The sequence below is a fragment of the Tyto alba genome, unplaced genomic scaffold, assembly GCF_018691265.1.
Source record: "Tyto alba isolate M040663 unplaced genomic scaffold, T.alba_DEE_v4.0 Super-Scaffold_38, whole genome shotgun sequence".
In the NCBI taxonomy this organism is placed as follows: Eukaryota; Metazoa; Chordata; class Aves; order Strigiformes; family Tytonidae; genus Tyto; species Tyto alba.
The window spans coordinates 38392256-38408767 of record NW_024881313.1 but is presented as its reverse complement, the minus strand read 5'-3'; the positions used below and the strand labels follow the sequence as shown (position 1 = coordinate 38408767).

At 46.2% G+C, this 16512-nt stretch overlaps 2 protein-coding genes across 4 annotated transcripts in view; both read left to right on the top strand.

Annotated features, from left to right (window-relative positions):
• The first annotated feature begins 1298 nt into the window (after nt 1–1298).
• On the top strand, nt 1299–6978 carry HIGD1A (HIG1 hypoxia inducible domain family member 1A). Its single transcript, XM_033011818.2, has 4 exons — nt 1299–1379; nt 3190–3297; nt 4934–5068; nt 5849–6978. The coding sequence occupies exons 1-4, from the start codon at nt 1328–1330 to the stop codon at nt 5896–5898; spliced, it is 345 nt and encodes a 114-aa protein (XP_032867709.1). The 5' UTR covers nt 1299–1327; the 3' UTR covers nt 5899–6978.
• Nucleotides 6979–7197: 219 nt separating this feature from the next.
• Nucleotides 7198–16512, top strand: part of CCDC13 (coiled-coil domain containing 13) — a 34982-nt gene continuing 25667 nt past the window's right edge. For 2 of the 3 annotated variants that reach the window (XM_042801898.1, XM_042801897.1), the window contains exons 1-3: nt 7535–7648; nt 9155–9378; nt 13876–14024. In XM_042801898.1, coding sequence (XP_042657832.1) covers nt 9161–9378; nt 13876–14024 — 367 coding nt within the window. In that variant the 5' untranslated portion in view covers nt 7535–7648; nt 9155–9160. Of the gene's footprint in view, nt 7649–9154; nt 9379–13875; nt 14025–16512 lie in introns of all 3 variants that reach the window. The other variant, XM_033011630.2, reaches the window with a different exon arrangement.

The following is a 16512-nucleotide window of genomic DNA, read 5'->3' as shown; positions in this document are numbered from 1 at the left end:
GTACACATGTGTTTGCATTTAAAAGATACCCTATAATAAATATATATGGGTAATATAGACATTAGCAGAAGGCAAGAAGCCGCTCGCAAAGCCAAGGTGCCAGACACGTACACAGGGACGCTACAGGTGACAGCAGTTTCATTAGACCAGCAATTAAAATGAAATAAGTTTTTGTTTTTAATTGAGTTTCTCCCCCAAAGCATATATTGCACAGAGCTGCAGGGACTTAAACGTGCCTCTGAGACTCACTGGAGAAAGTAGCCTTCACTGTAATTTATTACAAGATTTTAACTCAATTCGGGAGCTGGTAATTGCATAGATTTTTTTTTTTTTTTTTCTTTCAGGCTCCGCAGAGCCCTAATGGCTTTGGCAATTAAAGTAACCAGATTACTGGTAATGTGAAGCACATTTAGAGAGATACGGCGGTACTAACAAATGGTTATCTGAGCCACTTTCGATTATTCTGCCCAAAATGCCGCATGTCAGTGGCAGAGTGGCCCCGGAGGAGCAGCAGCTCTGCTTCCCCTCGTGCTGGGAGATGGGGAGTCATGAACACTGCACCCCAACACTGCAAAATCAGGCCGGGGTTTTGGAGAAAAGGGCTTCACTTCACTGTTTTGCTCTGATAGCTGCCCCTGGGTTTAGAGGGGGGGGTTAGGCATCTTCAGGATCGCAGGGGATTTTTCCTCCTGCTCCCGAGTCCGGTTTGCTTAAAGACTGGAGCAATTTCTAGGCTGTCTTTGGGCTTCAAAACTCACTGCCTGGCATGCAGCGGGGGCAAAGCGAGCTCGGCTTCGAAGCTGAAATTCAGGAAAAAAAAATAGTCGATGAGAGAATTCACAGGCAGGAAAAAGAAAATCAGACGGAGGGAAAGCTTCCACCTGACGTCGAAGTGTGGGTTTATAGAGAAAGGAGAATTTTTTTGAAGCGAAAAGCCACGAAGTCGCAGTAAAAAAAAAAAAAAAAAAAAAAGCTTTAGGTTGCTTTTTTCAATCTAAAACCCCACTTTCGGGGGTGGGGGGGGAAGGGCTGTGTCCCACAGCGCCCCCTAGCGGCAGATCGGGGCACCGCCGCCGCCTCCACTCGCTTCCCGCGTCTGAACGCACCGCAATGCGCAGTGCAGCTCCGCCCCTCCGTGACGTCACGGTTCGCCCCGCCTCCCCACCCCGTATAAGGACGCGGGCGGCTCAGGATTGGCGGGCGGTCGGGCGAGCTGTCGCGAGGCACGCTGGGAGCCGTAGTTCTCGGCAAGGGAGGGTGCTTAGGGAGGAGGGGGGCGGGGCGGAGATGGCCAATAAGAGGCGGGGGGCGTGGCCAGGCGCCGCAGATGCCGGCCGGTGTCGGGGTCAGCGAGGACGAGCGGCGGCAGCAGCAGCGTGGTGAGGGCCGGGGAACTGGGGGGGAAGTCGGGAATCCGGGAGCCCAGGGGAGAGCTGGGATGGGGAGAGACCTCGGGGGAAGAGGAGGAGGAGGAGGAGGAAGCACTAGTTGTAGGGGGAGAGGCTTGGAGTAGAGCGGAGGCCTTGTGTGGGGGGAGGGCAGGGCGCCGGTGTGGGTTTGGGCGGGAGGAAGGCAACCAGGCGGTGCCCAGAGCCGCCCCACTCTTTGGCGGGTGAGGCGCTGAAGTCTGTCGCTTTTCCCCACCCGTGTGTCACGGGTGTCCCCCGTGGGGCCCCGCGTTTTCCCGCTGCGGGGGGGGGGGGGGGGGGTTGCAAGGTCAGGGCAGCCGGGACCGGCGTTTCGCCCGGGTTCCCCCGCCTGGCGCCCACCCCGGCCTCTGCGTGAGCTGAATGTCGTGGGAACCTCTTCGAGCGGACAAAAGGATTCATTTCTCAATATCCTTTTCTTGTGTAAATCTCACCTCTGGCTGCCTCCACCTCTCCTGAGTGACAGGGCGCTCTCATGTTTCCTTCCCCGAATGAGTCAGGCTAAAACATAGTATTTAACAAATCCGGGTAGTTGTAGCAGGGGCAGAGACACCAAATCCTTTGGCCTGCAAAGGGGATGGTTCGCACTCTTAGTTTAAAACACAGTCCGCTGGAATGGATGTGCTCAAAATGCTGTGTAACCAGGGAATACAGCTGCCTTTGAAATGTCTCTTTGCATGTGTTTGACAGCCTGTGCTCAAATCACATTTCTGTTGACTTGTTTCAAAAGCTTGGAGTACTTCCACGTGAGGCCGAGCTGTGTTTTGCTGCTGAGCGTGTTGATGGCAAAACTAGAACAATCCTGGTAGAGATTTTTCTAGCAGAGACCGCTGTGACGTCGCTGAGCTAATTGTGCTAGCAGAAATAGTCACAAACTGAAGGAGGAACAGGTCTTGGTGTAATCCATGACAAGGACAGCACAGCAAGCTGGAGAGTTTTGGCGGATGGTCTCACTGGTTTGGTGATGACGGCTCAGCAAGCAGAGCCCTTCTAGTGCCTGTTGCTGCTTTAATTTTATTTTTTTTTTTCCCTTGGGGGCAGGTGAGAAATCACCTGTGTTGCAGTGGAAACTCTGCTCGTCACCCCGAGGCGTCCCCACGTGAGCTTGTGCCTGGCAAGGGCTTCAAAACCCGTTCCCACTCCTCAGCAGCTGCCGTTTTACACTCGGTGTTGTCCAGCAGGAATTTGAAACTCCGCTGAAGCGGTGAACACGGTGGGCTAGGCCGTGGTAGTGAATGATGGAGCTGCCAGGTAGAGCCAACCTTCCGCAGCAACTCGCGCTTTCCGCCCCAAGTGCTTCGCTTGCTGTTCTTGGCAGGGTGTGAAAGAGGAGGAATGAACTCTCCTGAGGTCAGAGCTGCTATGAAGGACCAGCCTGTGAAAGCAGAGCGGTGTGGTGGAGGATGGAAGGCTTAAAGGAAACACAGGCAGTGACCAAAGCTTTCAGTGGCTTCTTGCTGCCTGGGGTGGGGGCACTGGGATCTGTAACGGTGTGAAAACAGAGGGCAGAAATTTGTTGCTCCACTATATCTTTTTTTTTGCCCTCCTGTCCTTACATGTTCTAGTACGTAAAGATCTTGCTTCCCAAAATTTCACTTGATTTAAATCATCGGTATGTAGTTCATCAGCTCGAGTCTAGCTCCTGTGCTCATACATCACTACATGGACATTCATGACTGGTGGAATACACGAGGGATTTTCTTCTAAAAGTTCTCTTAACTCGGTGTTTCTAAAACTGAAGAGAGACTCTTTGTTTTCGCAGCCACCATGTCATCCGGTCAGGAATCCGTTTACTCTGAGTATGAGACTGACACCAGCCAGACATCAAAGCTGTTAAGAAAATTTAAAGAGACGCCGTTTGTACCCATCGGTAAGTTTGAAAGTGAAGAAGTGTAGTTACAGAGTTCTTTCACTTCATGGGAAATCAATACGGTAAACACTGTCCCTGCTCACTTTTTTCCTGTGAACAGGAAATTACTTTGAAATTACTTCCTCCTGTAGGCTGTGTGGTGATAGCAGTACTCCTCCTGCCCAGAATGGTAGTTGTTCTGCAAGAAACAGGAAAATTAGTAAAGCCTGTTACCTTAAACTCAGAACCTACAGTTATCAAAAAAATCCCAAGCCAACAAGCCCTGAAAGACTGTTTAGGTGAGTTTAAAAAATACGTTCAAGTGATCCTGTTAGGTGGTAAGGAGTATGTTTGGCAGCTGTTATAGAGTACGGGTGCTGGGAACCCTGTGATCACTGTGAAGTGACTGCAAATCTAACAAAATACAAAACAGAAGTATCTAAAATACAGCCTGCCTGCTAAAAAATGCGTTTTCTTAGTAGATTTTATGATAGCCCAGCTTGAGAAAGTTGTTAAAGTTCTCGGCCTCTCTGCCGAGACCCTGAAAAAGCCTCAGAGAGAGGATCAGTCATGTACACCCTGAGAACTTTCCTCTGATCAGGAACAGCCTCTGACACAAGACACGTTTTGATTTCCAGCCACCTTAAATGGAGAGCAGTCAGGTCACTTGGGGTGAACTGTCCCAAGATAGCCATCACTGGTTTCTGTGGTCACAGGACTTTGCTCTCCCACTTGCTAGGGTGTACTACGAACTCCACGAATTCGGGTTCACCCAAGCAGATTGGCAGAACTTGCCTTCAGCCTGTGTCGGAGCTAGTTTGAACCCTAAAATAGCCCTAAAACTCTTAACTGGTATTTAATGAAGCTGCCACACAGATCATGCACCAGTGAAATAAGGGTTCACAGCTTCACGAGTGGAACTGGTAGTATTCCTGTTCGGGGAGACAAGCTGCCTGGGATCTCATCAGTAAAATATACACAGGACCTAAAACTTGGCAGCCTCCTCTGAACCCTGTAAATAATCATCCTAAATATGGAATAAAGTGGATGGAATTGGGGAATTTTGTGCATTGCCACCCTGTATTCTGTGAGAGCATCAGTACACAGGTTGGAGTTGGCACAGCCAACTTTGGGTTGTCAAAGGACTGAAAGTGAACTCTGTCCCTGTGAAGGAGCCCTTCCTGAACCCCCTGCCCCACAGCACGGGGCAAGTAACGTAAGGACTCGTCCTGTCCAGGTGAAATCGGGCCAGATGTGACAACACCCAAAGTAACACCTCAGGAGGCTGGTAGGGATGTCAGGGAGCATCCACCCGCTAAGGGTCTGCGCTGCAGCTGAGTGGTGTTCTTGGGTGTAAGCTTCCTTCTGGGAAAGAGGGTGCAAGCAGCACTTTTTCTTTCTGAAAAATATCCAAGAAACTCTTGGCACCTTGAGCTACTGCCATGGCATTTTTAATAGCAGTGGAAGTCTGTCGCTCTTCCCTGCACTGACTTGGGCATTAAATGAGATGGTGCTTGAGTGAAAACAGCAGAGAGGCCAGGACTTGCCATCTACACAAAACCATGATTATTGCCAGGATCTCTTGTTTAGGAGGCTCGCTTCACACGTCTCCGTGACTCGGGTCTCGACTCACAAGGATGCTTGCCTTGCCTTGTAGGGATGGCAGGCTTCGCCATGGTGGTTGGCTACGGGCTGTACAGGCTGAAGCACAGAGGTGACATGAAAATGTCACTTCACTTGATCCACATGCGCGTGGCGGCCCAAGGCTTCGTCGTGGGAGCGATAACGTGTGGTAGGTACCGCACCGGAGGTTGCAACCAACCAAGGACCTCTCGCACGTCTGCTAGCGGATAACACAGCGTGTGTGAAGTATCCTCGGGGTGGATGTGTCCAGGCCATTATATTTCAGGATGTTTGTGGTCGTTATGGGTGTTTGTTCAGCCTTTCTAGAGTAACATGATGCTTAAGTATACATATTAAACTGCACTTCCTTTGAGAGTAGAAGTTTTGACTGCTTTTAGACTTGGGAAGTATGTGGGGTTCTGCAGGTGTTGAAATAAGAGGCAAAGAAAAGACTAGCTGATACTAATATTTTCCCTTCTAAATATGTTGCTGTTTCTGAATTTAATGTCTTGGAAGATCAGCTTGCATAGCCTATGGTATCATTTTCAGGACTGGAATCGTGTCCCTGAATGTGCAGAGTGATTTGTACATCCCAAGTCTCATCTAAGTATTGTCTGTGTGTGTAAATGTCTAGTCCATGAAACACTGCTTGTCTATACTGTATTCCCAGAAGGCACAATAGAAAAGCTTGACTTTGGCTGCAAAGCAAAGTAGATTTGGCTTGAGATCTGCATTTTCATATACAGTATATTTTCATATCCAGTTTCTCTGTATATTAATAATTTTGTAGTGTTCATCACTGCTATTAAAAAAATTAAATACAGACAGCAGAAGAGGAAGGGAAACGTTATTTCTGTTGCTGCAACTATCTCTTAGTGTTCAGATTTTGAAACCCATTATTTCCTATTTAACCCAGCTTTCTAATTGTGGTTATATTTCTGTCTTGCAGGTGTGCTCTATTCAATGTTTCGGGAGTATGTGATGAAGCCCAAGGAGTAATGGGAGGATGACTGAAATCTCTGTCCTGGTGGTGGCCTGTGAACTGCAGCTACAAACCTCCTATCAAGGGGTTCTTGAGGAAAAAAAAAAATAATACATGGTATTGGAAAATTGCCCTATATCTATTTTGTGCATGGTACACTGTCTTGAAGCTGGCAGCCTAAATGATTGCGCACTGAGGGAGTGGGTATCACGGTCTGATTCTTTGATTGGCGCTACCATATCCCAGTTTTTAGGGGATATAGTAGAGAACAGTCCCTTTACCTTCCCTCTCGACTGTCAGCTCAGTCTTAAAATTGGTGACTCCTTTTTGCTGCTGTTGCCCTAAAACCACAAAGTCTGAACTAGCTTCTGTTCAGCCTCAGGCAGAACATTAGGTAGTGTTGTGAATGCTTTGCTGTCATTTTCTATCTTGTATATTTGTCAGCCTCCAACTTTTTGTAATTTAGAAGCTTCCAGTTAGCACTAAATGACTTCTAAAATATTGAGATATAAACATCTATTTTTTTTTTATTTAAGGCATAAGTATTTGGTACGTTGCAGCTATTTAAATGTTATATTTATTCATTGTTAATGAAGACACAGGCTCCCTATTTTTACTATAGATTTTCAGACTCTAAGATTCCTCTATTTTTTAACTTTTATTTACAGTGTTCTTCTGAATAACATTTAAATGTAACATTTAAAATACATATTGTGAAATCTAAACTTTGGTGTTCTGATCCTTTTAGTTAAAGGATACGATTTAGCCCTGATTTCTGCAGTATCATTCCCTATAGAAATTTTAAAACATTTCAATCTGAAAAGCCCCCATCATCCTCGATGAGGTCTTAAAACCCTTCTCTGTAAATTGCCACTGTTATTTTACACTCAAACCCCTTGTACCTCCAACAGCAGTCACAGAAATAAATGTGTTGATAAAGCCAATTTGTAAAAACCGCATTTTCTCCTATAGCTTGCATTCCATGGTGACAGTGTGTCTCTTTGTAACAAATGCTACAAGGTACATACTGCACCTTCCTGTGATATATTGTACAGAGCAGTGGGAGATGAAATATCAATAAATGCGTGAGCACTGGAGATAGCAAGTGTTTGCTATGGATTTGTTTGGTGTTTTTTTTTTTTTTTTGGGGGGGGGGCTCCCCCTGTGCATGCAGCCTCCTGCGGAGGAATGGGGTGAGTTTATCCGTATGAATAAAAATCACCTGGGAGGGTGCAGTGCTACTGGAAAGAGTATTCCTAACCGCTGCGATCCTGCTGACCTTGGCTCCTTGTTCTCCTAGATCTCCCTCACCGGGGCGGAGCTGGGAAGGGCGTAAGGAGCCGCCCTCCGTTGCGCAGAGCCCTTTTCCTGTAGCTGCCTTCCTCCCTCCCCCCTCAGCGTGGGACGGGATAAGGAGCAGAAACCTTCGCGTCACCTCCGTAACCCGGAGGGACCGGGCTTTCTACGGGGAAGGGAGGGAAATTCCCCGAGGTACAGGAACGGCGGAGGAGGAACTGTCATGGCTGCCTGAGGCGCTGAGGGGGGGGGGGTGGGGTGTGGGGGGGTGGCTTCCCGCGCTCGGCGCATGCGCGGCCCTGCCCTTGGCGGCCGCCGTTGTTATGACAACCGCGTGCGGCTGCGGCCTGGCCCGGCCCCGCCGAGGCGGGCAGAACGGCGGGGAAAAGGGAAAAAAAAAACCTTTTTTTCTCCCCAAACTTCAGCTCCGGCGGCGGAGCCCTCAGCGCCAGCTTTGGAGTCGGTACCCAGGTAGGCTGGAGGGGCTGAAGGTTGCCCCTAGGCCATCGCTCAGAGCCAGGCGGCCTGGCGGGCTGTGCAGAGGGCACCGGGCGCTGCTCTTGGCACTTGGCAGGCCTTCGTACACCGTGTCCGCACCCGTGGTGCCCGCCAGCAAGGCGTCTCAGCACACACAGGGGCATAGCGTGCCTTTTGACACTTTATCAACATGATCGCTGCCTCAGTGTGAGAAAGGGCCTGTGATAATTGCTCAGTGGAGGGTGTGCCTTTGAAAGTTTGTAGTGATTTGTTTCTCCTAGGCCAAAGGTACACTTGAGATTTTGCTGACAGTAAATGTCAAATAGAAGGAAAGGGAGCTGGGATTGCTGCTCTCATGAGACCCCCACCCTGAAGTGCTGTGTCCAGCTCGGGGGCCCCCAACAGCAGAAGGACACGGAGCTGCTCGAGCGGGGTCAGAGGAGGCCACAAAGATGCTGGGGGGGCTGGAGCAGCTCCCCTGGGAGGCCGGGCTGAGAGAGTTGGGGGGGTTCAGCCTGGAGAAGAGAAGGCTCTGGGGAAACCTTCGAGCAGCCTCCCAGAGCTTAAAGGGGGGTCAGGAAAGGTGGGGGGTGACTCTTGATCAGGGGGTGGGGATAGGGCGAGGGGTGACTGTTTTAAGCTGCTAGAGGGCAGATTTAGGTGAGATCTAAGGCAGAAATTCTTCCCCGTGAAGGGGATGAGGCACTGGCACAGAATGCCCAGAGCAGCTGTGGGTGCCCCCTCCCTGGAAGGGTTCAAGGCCAGGTTGGACGGGGCTGGGAGCCCCCTGGGCTGGGGGAAGGGGGCCCTGCTTGTGGTGGAGGAGGAACTGGATGGGCTTTAAGGTCCTTTCAAGCTCAAACCATTCTGTGATTCTACATCAGAAAACTGACAGTCTTTAGTCATACTAAGTAAATCTCTAGACATATAAATGGGTAGCAACTTTATTGCTTTAATGTTATCACAGTGCTTAGAAAGTTGGGGGAAAGGTGTAAGCCACACTCTTGGTGTCTAGGCCCCAAAAGGAACACTAAGATAAATCCTTCCTCTATCAGTCACACCTTGACCCAAAAATGGGAGGATCCGAACTTTTCTTTGAAATGTGGGAAGGAGGGCTGGGTGGTTGCAAACAGTCTGTGTTCCCTTTAGTCAGTATAATGTGGTTGCCACATTCACTTGGGTTTAACCCAACTTGCTCCTCTGTAAAAGTGTTTATTTAAATAGATCTGTTTAAAAAGATTTTAAAACATTGCTTTTTGAATGCTAGGGTTAAAAAGACCCAAAAACTTTTTTGAGGACTGTTTGATAGCTGTTTATGGAAAAAGGTGCTTGAAGCAAGGCAGTGGGACTGAAGAGCACAGTGGCTGAGAGGAGGTGGCAGGGAAACTGTGCAGAGGTCAGTGAGGAAAAACTGCAAAGCAGCTGCTAGATGAGGATGTTTTTCAAAGCGATGTTGATCTCTGCTCTCTGTTGCCTTTCATTTTCTTGTTATGCTTTTAGTAAACAATGGAGTCAGACATAAAAGTGAATGAGGAGTTTAAATGCCAGTTTAAGGCTTATCAAGAACAACAACAAAAGCAGCTGCAATATCTAATGGAGAGGAAGAAGGAAAAGCAGAACAGTCAGAAGGATGATAATGGCAATGCCAAGGAGACTTTTGGAATCCTGAATGATCTAAACCTGTTTGAAACAGGACAACCTGTAAATGAAGATGACAGCAAAAGGTAAAGGTGTAGCAGCACCATTCCTTCGGGAAGTCACAGAAGTATATTTTGCATATGATCCTATGAAACTCATATTAAGTTGACAGAGCACTTCCTGTCTTCACATATTGGGCTTTCATTATCCTGAGAAGGCTCTCGCTGTCCCTAACATGTTTATCCTCAGGGCATTGTGATGTGCTTTTTATTATCAGTGTTTCACATGAAGAGCGGAAGAACAGAGGGATTAAGGGTGACATGCTAGGGGCAGCTAGGTACTATTTGACAAAATCCAGTCATTCGCGATCATTAACATCCGCTGAACTGTTGGTTAGTTCCTTCCAAGCCTTGTAAACAAACAGGTTCCCTACATGAGTAGTTTCCAAAGACAGATGAGGGCAAAGCAATTAATGGGTGCAAGCCAAAGGCCTGAGGTGTAGAAAAGTATTCCCCTGGCTATCTTTTCAATATAACATGATTTAGTAGATCAGAAGACAGCCAGCTGTATAGGAGGGTCTCATAGACAAAGTTGCCTCCAGGTTAAGATACTCAACAGGGTTATACAAGGTAGGGTTTTAAATCTTACTGGGGAAGGTGTTTGGGTCTTACCTCATCCTTTGGGGTAGTATCAGGATTACCATTCTGGTGATTACCATTACATCCTGGTGTGAATCTCCCTTGATCTTGTTTTTGGAACTGAGTGCATAATTTATTTTACTGGAGCAGAGATTTGAAACCCCAAATCAGATCATTCATCTTCCTCCTCTGATAGTGTCAGTCTCTTTCTGACCCAATTAATATTTTTTTACAAACTAGTGCAGGTCTGAAGTTGGACACATCCTAGAGATGTCTGCAGTGTTGGCTGTTCAGGGATTTGCTCTGTGTTAGTGGTGAAGCCAGCTGAAGAAATTCCTACTTCTGCTCCCTACTTGCAACTGTGCCGATACAGCCATTTGCTGGAAACTGGATTCACTTTCTGGGTCAAGGGTACTTTTATCTCAAGTCATTTCAGTGATCTAATTTACAGCTTCTGCCCCACAGACTGTTTTATTGGCACTGTAATGGGGTTATGTACAGTGATACAGGGGCAGGAAGGAGAAGCTGGCAGCTCTGCCAAAACCAGCAGATTACGGGTGGAAAACCACAGTTAGGTATATACCTTTGAGACAGTTTCCCCTCCCAGAATCTGTCGTGGGGAAAGGCACCTCTACCAAAGTTTATCAAGCCACTAACAAGGGTTTATTAGGCTGTAAATGCTGATCTTCCCTCTGTGTTACTCTGGGGAGCTCCCTGCTCAGCTTCTCTCTGAAGATTGCTTCCTTAAACGCCCGAGCGTGTAAGCTGCAGCAGAGCTTCTGTGAAGATGCAGGGAATCCAGGAGTGAACCACTGAACCTTTCAGGGGCTTCTGAGAATATGGTGTTCATGCTGCAAAGGAAGTCTGTGTGGGAACAGGGAGCTGACCTTCTAGAACCAAATGCTGTCACCATTGCATCACACATTGTCTTCTTCACACAGAGGTCCCTCACCATGGCTGTCTGTTTTACCAAGTTATGCTTCAGATCTGACCTCTACCAGCTGTCCTCTTCCCTTCAACATTTTGATCTGATTACTATATAGATTGCTATGGAGATCTGATTTTTTTTTTTTTTTTTTTTTTCCATCAGAGAGGGAGACTGATTTCCACAGTTCAGATGTGGATATGTCTGGTGGAGGAGAGGGGCTTAGGCGCTCCTGTAGCACATCGTGGTGCAGTGTGCATACTCTGAGGTGCAGAGTACAGGAGAGTCCCAGCAGTTCTCTGATATTTACGGTTCAGTAGTTCAGGTCTGAGTAATTCAAGAGCTATTACCTCCATTTTCAGTGGCAATGACTGTGAAAAGTTGCCATTTGACATGGCAGGTAGCAGATTTATCTGGATTGCTCTTTGCTTATGTACGTCTGTGTTCTGCAAAAGAGTGGTTATGCGTGTATCAAATCCAGGCAGGATTTACTTCTGCAAGGGATTCACTAGGATGTACTTTGCAGTATTCCCATGACAACATGTTAGAAACTTGTTCCAGAATAACAGGACTCCATATGGTCTGCAGTGGCAGTGATTTCAGCACGTCAGTGTTGTTTATAGCAGCGCTTGAAAAACATTCTCTTAGAAAGTCTCCCTTCCGCTGAGCCCTGGGAGTTCATTTTTCCTTCTTCCCATCCTACCCCCGAATTTTGTTTAGGCGAGTGTTTAGCTGACATTTCTGTCTTTTTGTTTTGTTTCTTCTGTAACTTTATTCTCCCTGCTTTGGTGTATTTAAGTGATTCTCCCCATTAGGTGGAGAATCTGTAACAGAGTTGGGAAAGACACTTGCCCAAATTTCAGTCATAAGCCCTGCCCATAAACTTCACCTGGCTTTGTTTTCTTGAACTAGAGGGAAAAGGGTTACCTTTCTGCAGCCTGTTTCTTTTGGCTGACTTTCCATAGCTGAGCCTCTTGGGTGGAACCTGCTACCTCCTTTGTAACATGTAGAGTCACTCTGAGGTGGGATGGGGTGGGGTGGGATGGGATGGAAAAGTTTCTCAGAGGAGACTCCAGCTCTGTGCAGACTGGACTTCTGTCCGTCCTACTGTAAATGCTTTTTGTCAAGACTTGGAAGCCAGCTCTGAGGAAGACATTGCTGGATCAGGTGTGTTAAGAGCTTGGAACCTTTTTTTCATGTTAATTCCCTAACTGATAAAAATCTTTTTGTTCATGTGTCTCTAATTAGATCTGCACAGTTTTGTTGCTCACTTCTATGAGTGGTACATGTGGGAATAACTTAGTTTTGCCTTTTCTCTGCTCAGATTGCTGCTTGCTTTCTTCTCCTTTGTAATCAGCAGCCTTTGATCTCCCTTTGATTTGCAGCTTTGAAACAGAAGTGCATTTCTTAATTATGGATTGTGAATTGTATCATAAATTGACCGTGTTGTTTATTTATTCTGACATGTACATATGGACTGTGCATTTAAAAGCTCCAAAGTCCAGTTGGAGCAAAAAGCTTGCTAAAGCTTTCAAATAGGAAAGATTTGGGTGACTACTGAGATAGCTGACTTGCCTGGCTGTGGATATGTCTATAGCCACAGGTATATGCTGTAACAACTGGGCTTTATTCAAATCTCTGTGATCATCCAAGCTACCTACTTCTGTTGTAGTCTGGAACAATCACTCTATAGGCCAAAGGGGTGGGACACTGTTCCAGATTAAGTCACCAAAATGTAGACATTCAAGGTCACACTGTAGATAATAAGAATCTAGGGGTCAATTCATCTGTCTGGCTTAGCTGTCTAACGATATCTGAGATGCCTTAGGGTATTGAGAACTTCCACATGGGAATGATAGAACACAGGAGACCTGCACCCTTCAGCAGCAGCACCTGGGGGGCGGGTGGGGAGCCCCAGATGGCACCTATGCATGGGTAACTGAATTGAGTCCCCTCATCAGCGCACTTAGTGGCAGTTAGAGAGCGATTCGCATCGCCCTACGGTAGCAGCTGGTCTGTAGGCAGCTGCTGTCTGGAGGAATCTGGCTAAAAGTTATGCCTGAAGTTGGAGAATGTATTCTTGGGGTTGGCTCAGATGTCCACGCACATGTGGCAGGTGCTCTCTGAGATGCTCCGGATTCTCTCACCGGGCCCCAGAAGTTTTCCCAAGAACGCTGCGCTGTGGCTGCTGGCCTCACGTAGGGAGCTCAGATAATCCTGGGGCATCTCAAGATGCCTGAGTGCCCACAATTGAATTGAGCCCCTGAGGCCTTAGCTTCTAGTTTTCACACTTGGAGGAACCATTCAAGGACAGCAAAGAGATTAAAGTTATTAATTCTCTGAATGTCTTAGAGAGATGAAACCCATAAATGTTACTAAATGTACTGAAGAATAGGAGAAGCAAGGCTATTTCCTTGCGTTCGGAGAGCTTTTTTAATATTCTTTGTTTCTAAATGAGTTCCAAAAAGCAACATTAACAATACAAACTGATGGCAGTCCATCCTGGTGGGGTTCCAAGAAAATCAGATGAGGACACAGGAAATTGGTCTTTTGTGAATTGCTATGAAGCATTCATTTTAGAGAAAGAACTTCAGTAGCAGCTTTTGTAGCTGACGCTCTGTTGGCTTCCTTTAGCTTCAGTAAGTATAGAAAGTAAAGCCTGAATGTCACAGATGCTGAATGGTGAGCCAACCTGGTTCCCTCTGGAGAGCCAGATAAGTAAGACTGAGTGAGATGACACTATTCAGTAACCTCGAGAGCACTGCAAAGATACCTGCTCTGTGATGTTTTGCCTCAGACAACACAAGGAAGTGCAGATTTTTTTAAGTAATAAGTTAGCTGAATAGATCAGCTCATCAGCTTGTGTTCTGACCTGAGGTTTAGGATATTCTACTTCAGTAAACTCACTCCTGGTAAGCCCAGCTCATCTAGCATACAGTCATTTCATTATTTTATTTCTGGAAGCGTCTATTTGAAGCACCTTGCAGTGACATTTGCCATTATGGCTTATTTTTTCCCAGGTTGCTTGAGGTTGAGAACGAGCAGCTCCAGGATCAGCTTCGAGAGGTCCGAGATGAGAACTGCAGACTATACAAACTGGTAACAGAGAAAGATTTTGAAATAAAGCAACTCCAGAAAAAAATACAGGAGGACAGATTGGCTTTGTCAGGTAAACACAGTAACTTTGTATTCTCACTGTTGGTTCCAATGTGTGCTTGATGCTGATGACAGTAGAGGTGGGATAACAGATTCATTGTGAGCTCCTGGGAGTGAAATATTCATGTGATATCTCTTTACCTGCTTCATGCTAAAAAGGAGTATTTTGGTCATACTGTGGTTGCTTCCTTTTCCACTCCTGTAATAAGCTTCTGCTAGGAAGAATCAAAATTCTGCTCTCAACTGAGAGAGACTTGTTCTCTGCTGAGCTTGCAGTATCTGCAGTAACACTGAAACCACTTGGCTCTGAACTTTGAAAATACTTAGACACCTGGGTATAGATTTAGTCAACACTTAGAGGTGCTACCTAAACTTGCAAGGGTCTAAGTTGACGCTGTTTTGCATTTCAGAGAACACTACACCTCGATGTCTCTCCCCTGTAAGGAGTCTCATTGCTTTATTTGCAGAGGGACATCCTTCACAGTGGTTTGACATGATAGCACTCACATGTGGAATGGCATGTATGCTTAAAGATCCGTGTCTTACCCTCTCCTTCATTTTCACAAGCAGCAAAATACGAATACTAACTACTACTCCCTGTCTTAGAGAGCTACTGAAAGGTCCGAATGACTTCTGGTAGTCAGACAGGTCAGACCTAAGGTGTAAAATATTGTTACTGGTAATAATATGTCCCTTAAAAGAAGTATAGTGCTCTTGTGGGGTACCCAGTGATCTCTGTTCCTCACAGCTCTTCTGCAAGCTTGCTATTAGTGACCCAAAAAAATGATAATTCATAGAAATCATATTTTGGAAAACTTTCTGTTAATGTCAAAGAGCAGAGTTGCAGCTTCCTCTTCTATGTAGTGTTAAATTCCTTATTCGGGCTCCTTTTATTTGCCTGAATAGGGCACATGCAGGATGCTGGCTGAATGCAAAGTCCAGCTTCTAAAGTGGCTTGGGCGTCCTTTGAAAACTGAACCGTGCAGACTGCGCCTCCTCCACTGGGTGCCACTGTTGTTCAGGACAGCAGTGGTGACCAGGCTAGTAGAGAACAGGGAAACAGGTAATAAGCAGAACTAAATAACACTTAAATTACACCTTAATTCTTAAAAACTATCTGTAGCTTGTTGGTAGGAGAGATGATAAGCTATTACTGCGTCACAACCAGGAGCCAGATGTGCTGTTGCAGCTTCTATGGCTGACTCCATATGCCAGCTTGTGGCAGTTTGCCCCAAGCCTCTGTCTTCCCTATCTAGATTGTGGCAAGAGACTCACCCACGTTGCGTGGGAATTAAAAGCTTTGATTAAATGTGTACAATGCATTTGAAGACCATCACATGAAAGTGTTAGCCTGGCTTTTGGTTAGGTTAGTACTGACTGTGATCCTTAGAAGCCATTATTTATCATGACAACTAAGGAAAAAGTAGCTTCTAGATGAGAGGAAACACAAATCGGATCAAGGAGTAAGAACAGTGGAAATGCTTTTAAAAATAATAAATTTATGTCCTCTACAAGGTTTTTAAATAATGATATAGGGTCATATTCTGTTCTCAGCTATATTCTGCATAGCCCCTTTAATGTTTCTATGAGCTTTATGGGACTCAGAATTCACTTAAGAGTGATCTGTCATCTTTGCATCTCACCCTGGTTCTTGAATATAATCTTCATGGATGTTGGTAGAAAAGTCATTGCTTCAGAGCACCAAAGGAGGATGAAAGGGTTAAGAATGACAGCAGCCGAGTTCCATCTTCGTATGTCCCACCAAGGATTTGTTAGTGCAGGCTTGTATTCATTGCTGAGCTAGAGGTTTCTGTGGACATTGTATGCAATCATACTGATTTTGCACTTGGTGCGAGAACTTTTCTTCACCTATGTGGTGTTAACAAAAGCCAAGTGACACACAAGCCAGTCCTGGGGATTACGTTATTTGTGATATTAATCAAACCCCCTCTGATGAGGAGGTGAATGAAGTATCTGTTTAAAAGAGCAAATAAAAGAGTAATACGGTAAGGCTCCATGTATAATCTTAAGGGACATATAAATAGGCACAATGAAATTTCCTGGGCATTGTCCAGAACCCAACTCTAACGGTGTGCTTGACCTTTTAGGACAGATGTCTAGAAAAGTTCACACCTCTGTTTCAGCAGCTCCTCCAGTAGTAAACAACCAGCACAGAATAGAATATTGTCTTTTTCTGTAATATGCCACAAAAACATGTTCATAACTGTCCTTCACAGAGGTGAGCATAAAACACCTCTCCCTTTTCTATGTAGTGAAGTTGCTATGACCACTGCTGTGGCCTTCTGACACGTGAGTGTTGCTAAACTGTGAAATGTAGCTTTGCTAGCCACCATGTGATGCTGACTCCAAGGACCAAGCAATCCAGCTGGAATCACTGACGCCTCTTTTCCCTCACTTGTTCATTTAAGTGCCTGGCACAGCTCTGAGAGAAATGGATTAGACAGTAAAAGTACATTGTGCACTGGACAGAGAACAAAAGC

What these genes read in the sequence shown, in the direction of transcription:
- HIGD1A (XM_033011818.2), top strand. Translation starts at nt 1,328, where the DNA reads ATGCCGGCCGGTGTCGGGGTCAGCGAGGACGAGCGGCGGCAGCAGCAG. An exon ending in GCGGCGGCAGCAGCAGCGTG is followed by an intron (nt 1,380 to 3,189) that starts GTGAGGGCCGGG and finishes TTGTTTTCGCAG; the next exon opens with CCACCATGTCATCCGGTCAG. An exon ending in GACGCCGTTTGTACCCATCG is followed by an intron (nt 3,298 to 4,933) that starts GTAAGTTTGAAA and finishes CTTGCCTTGTAG; the next exon opens with GGATGGCAGGCTTCGCCATG.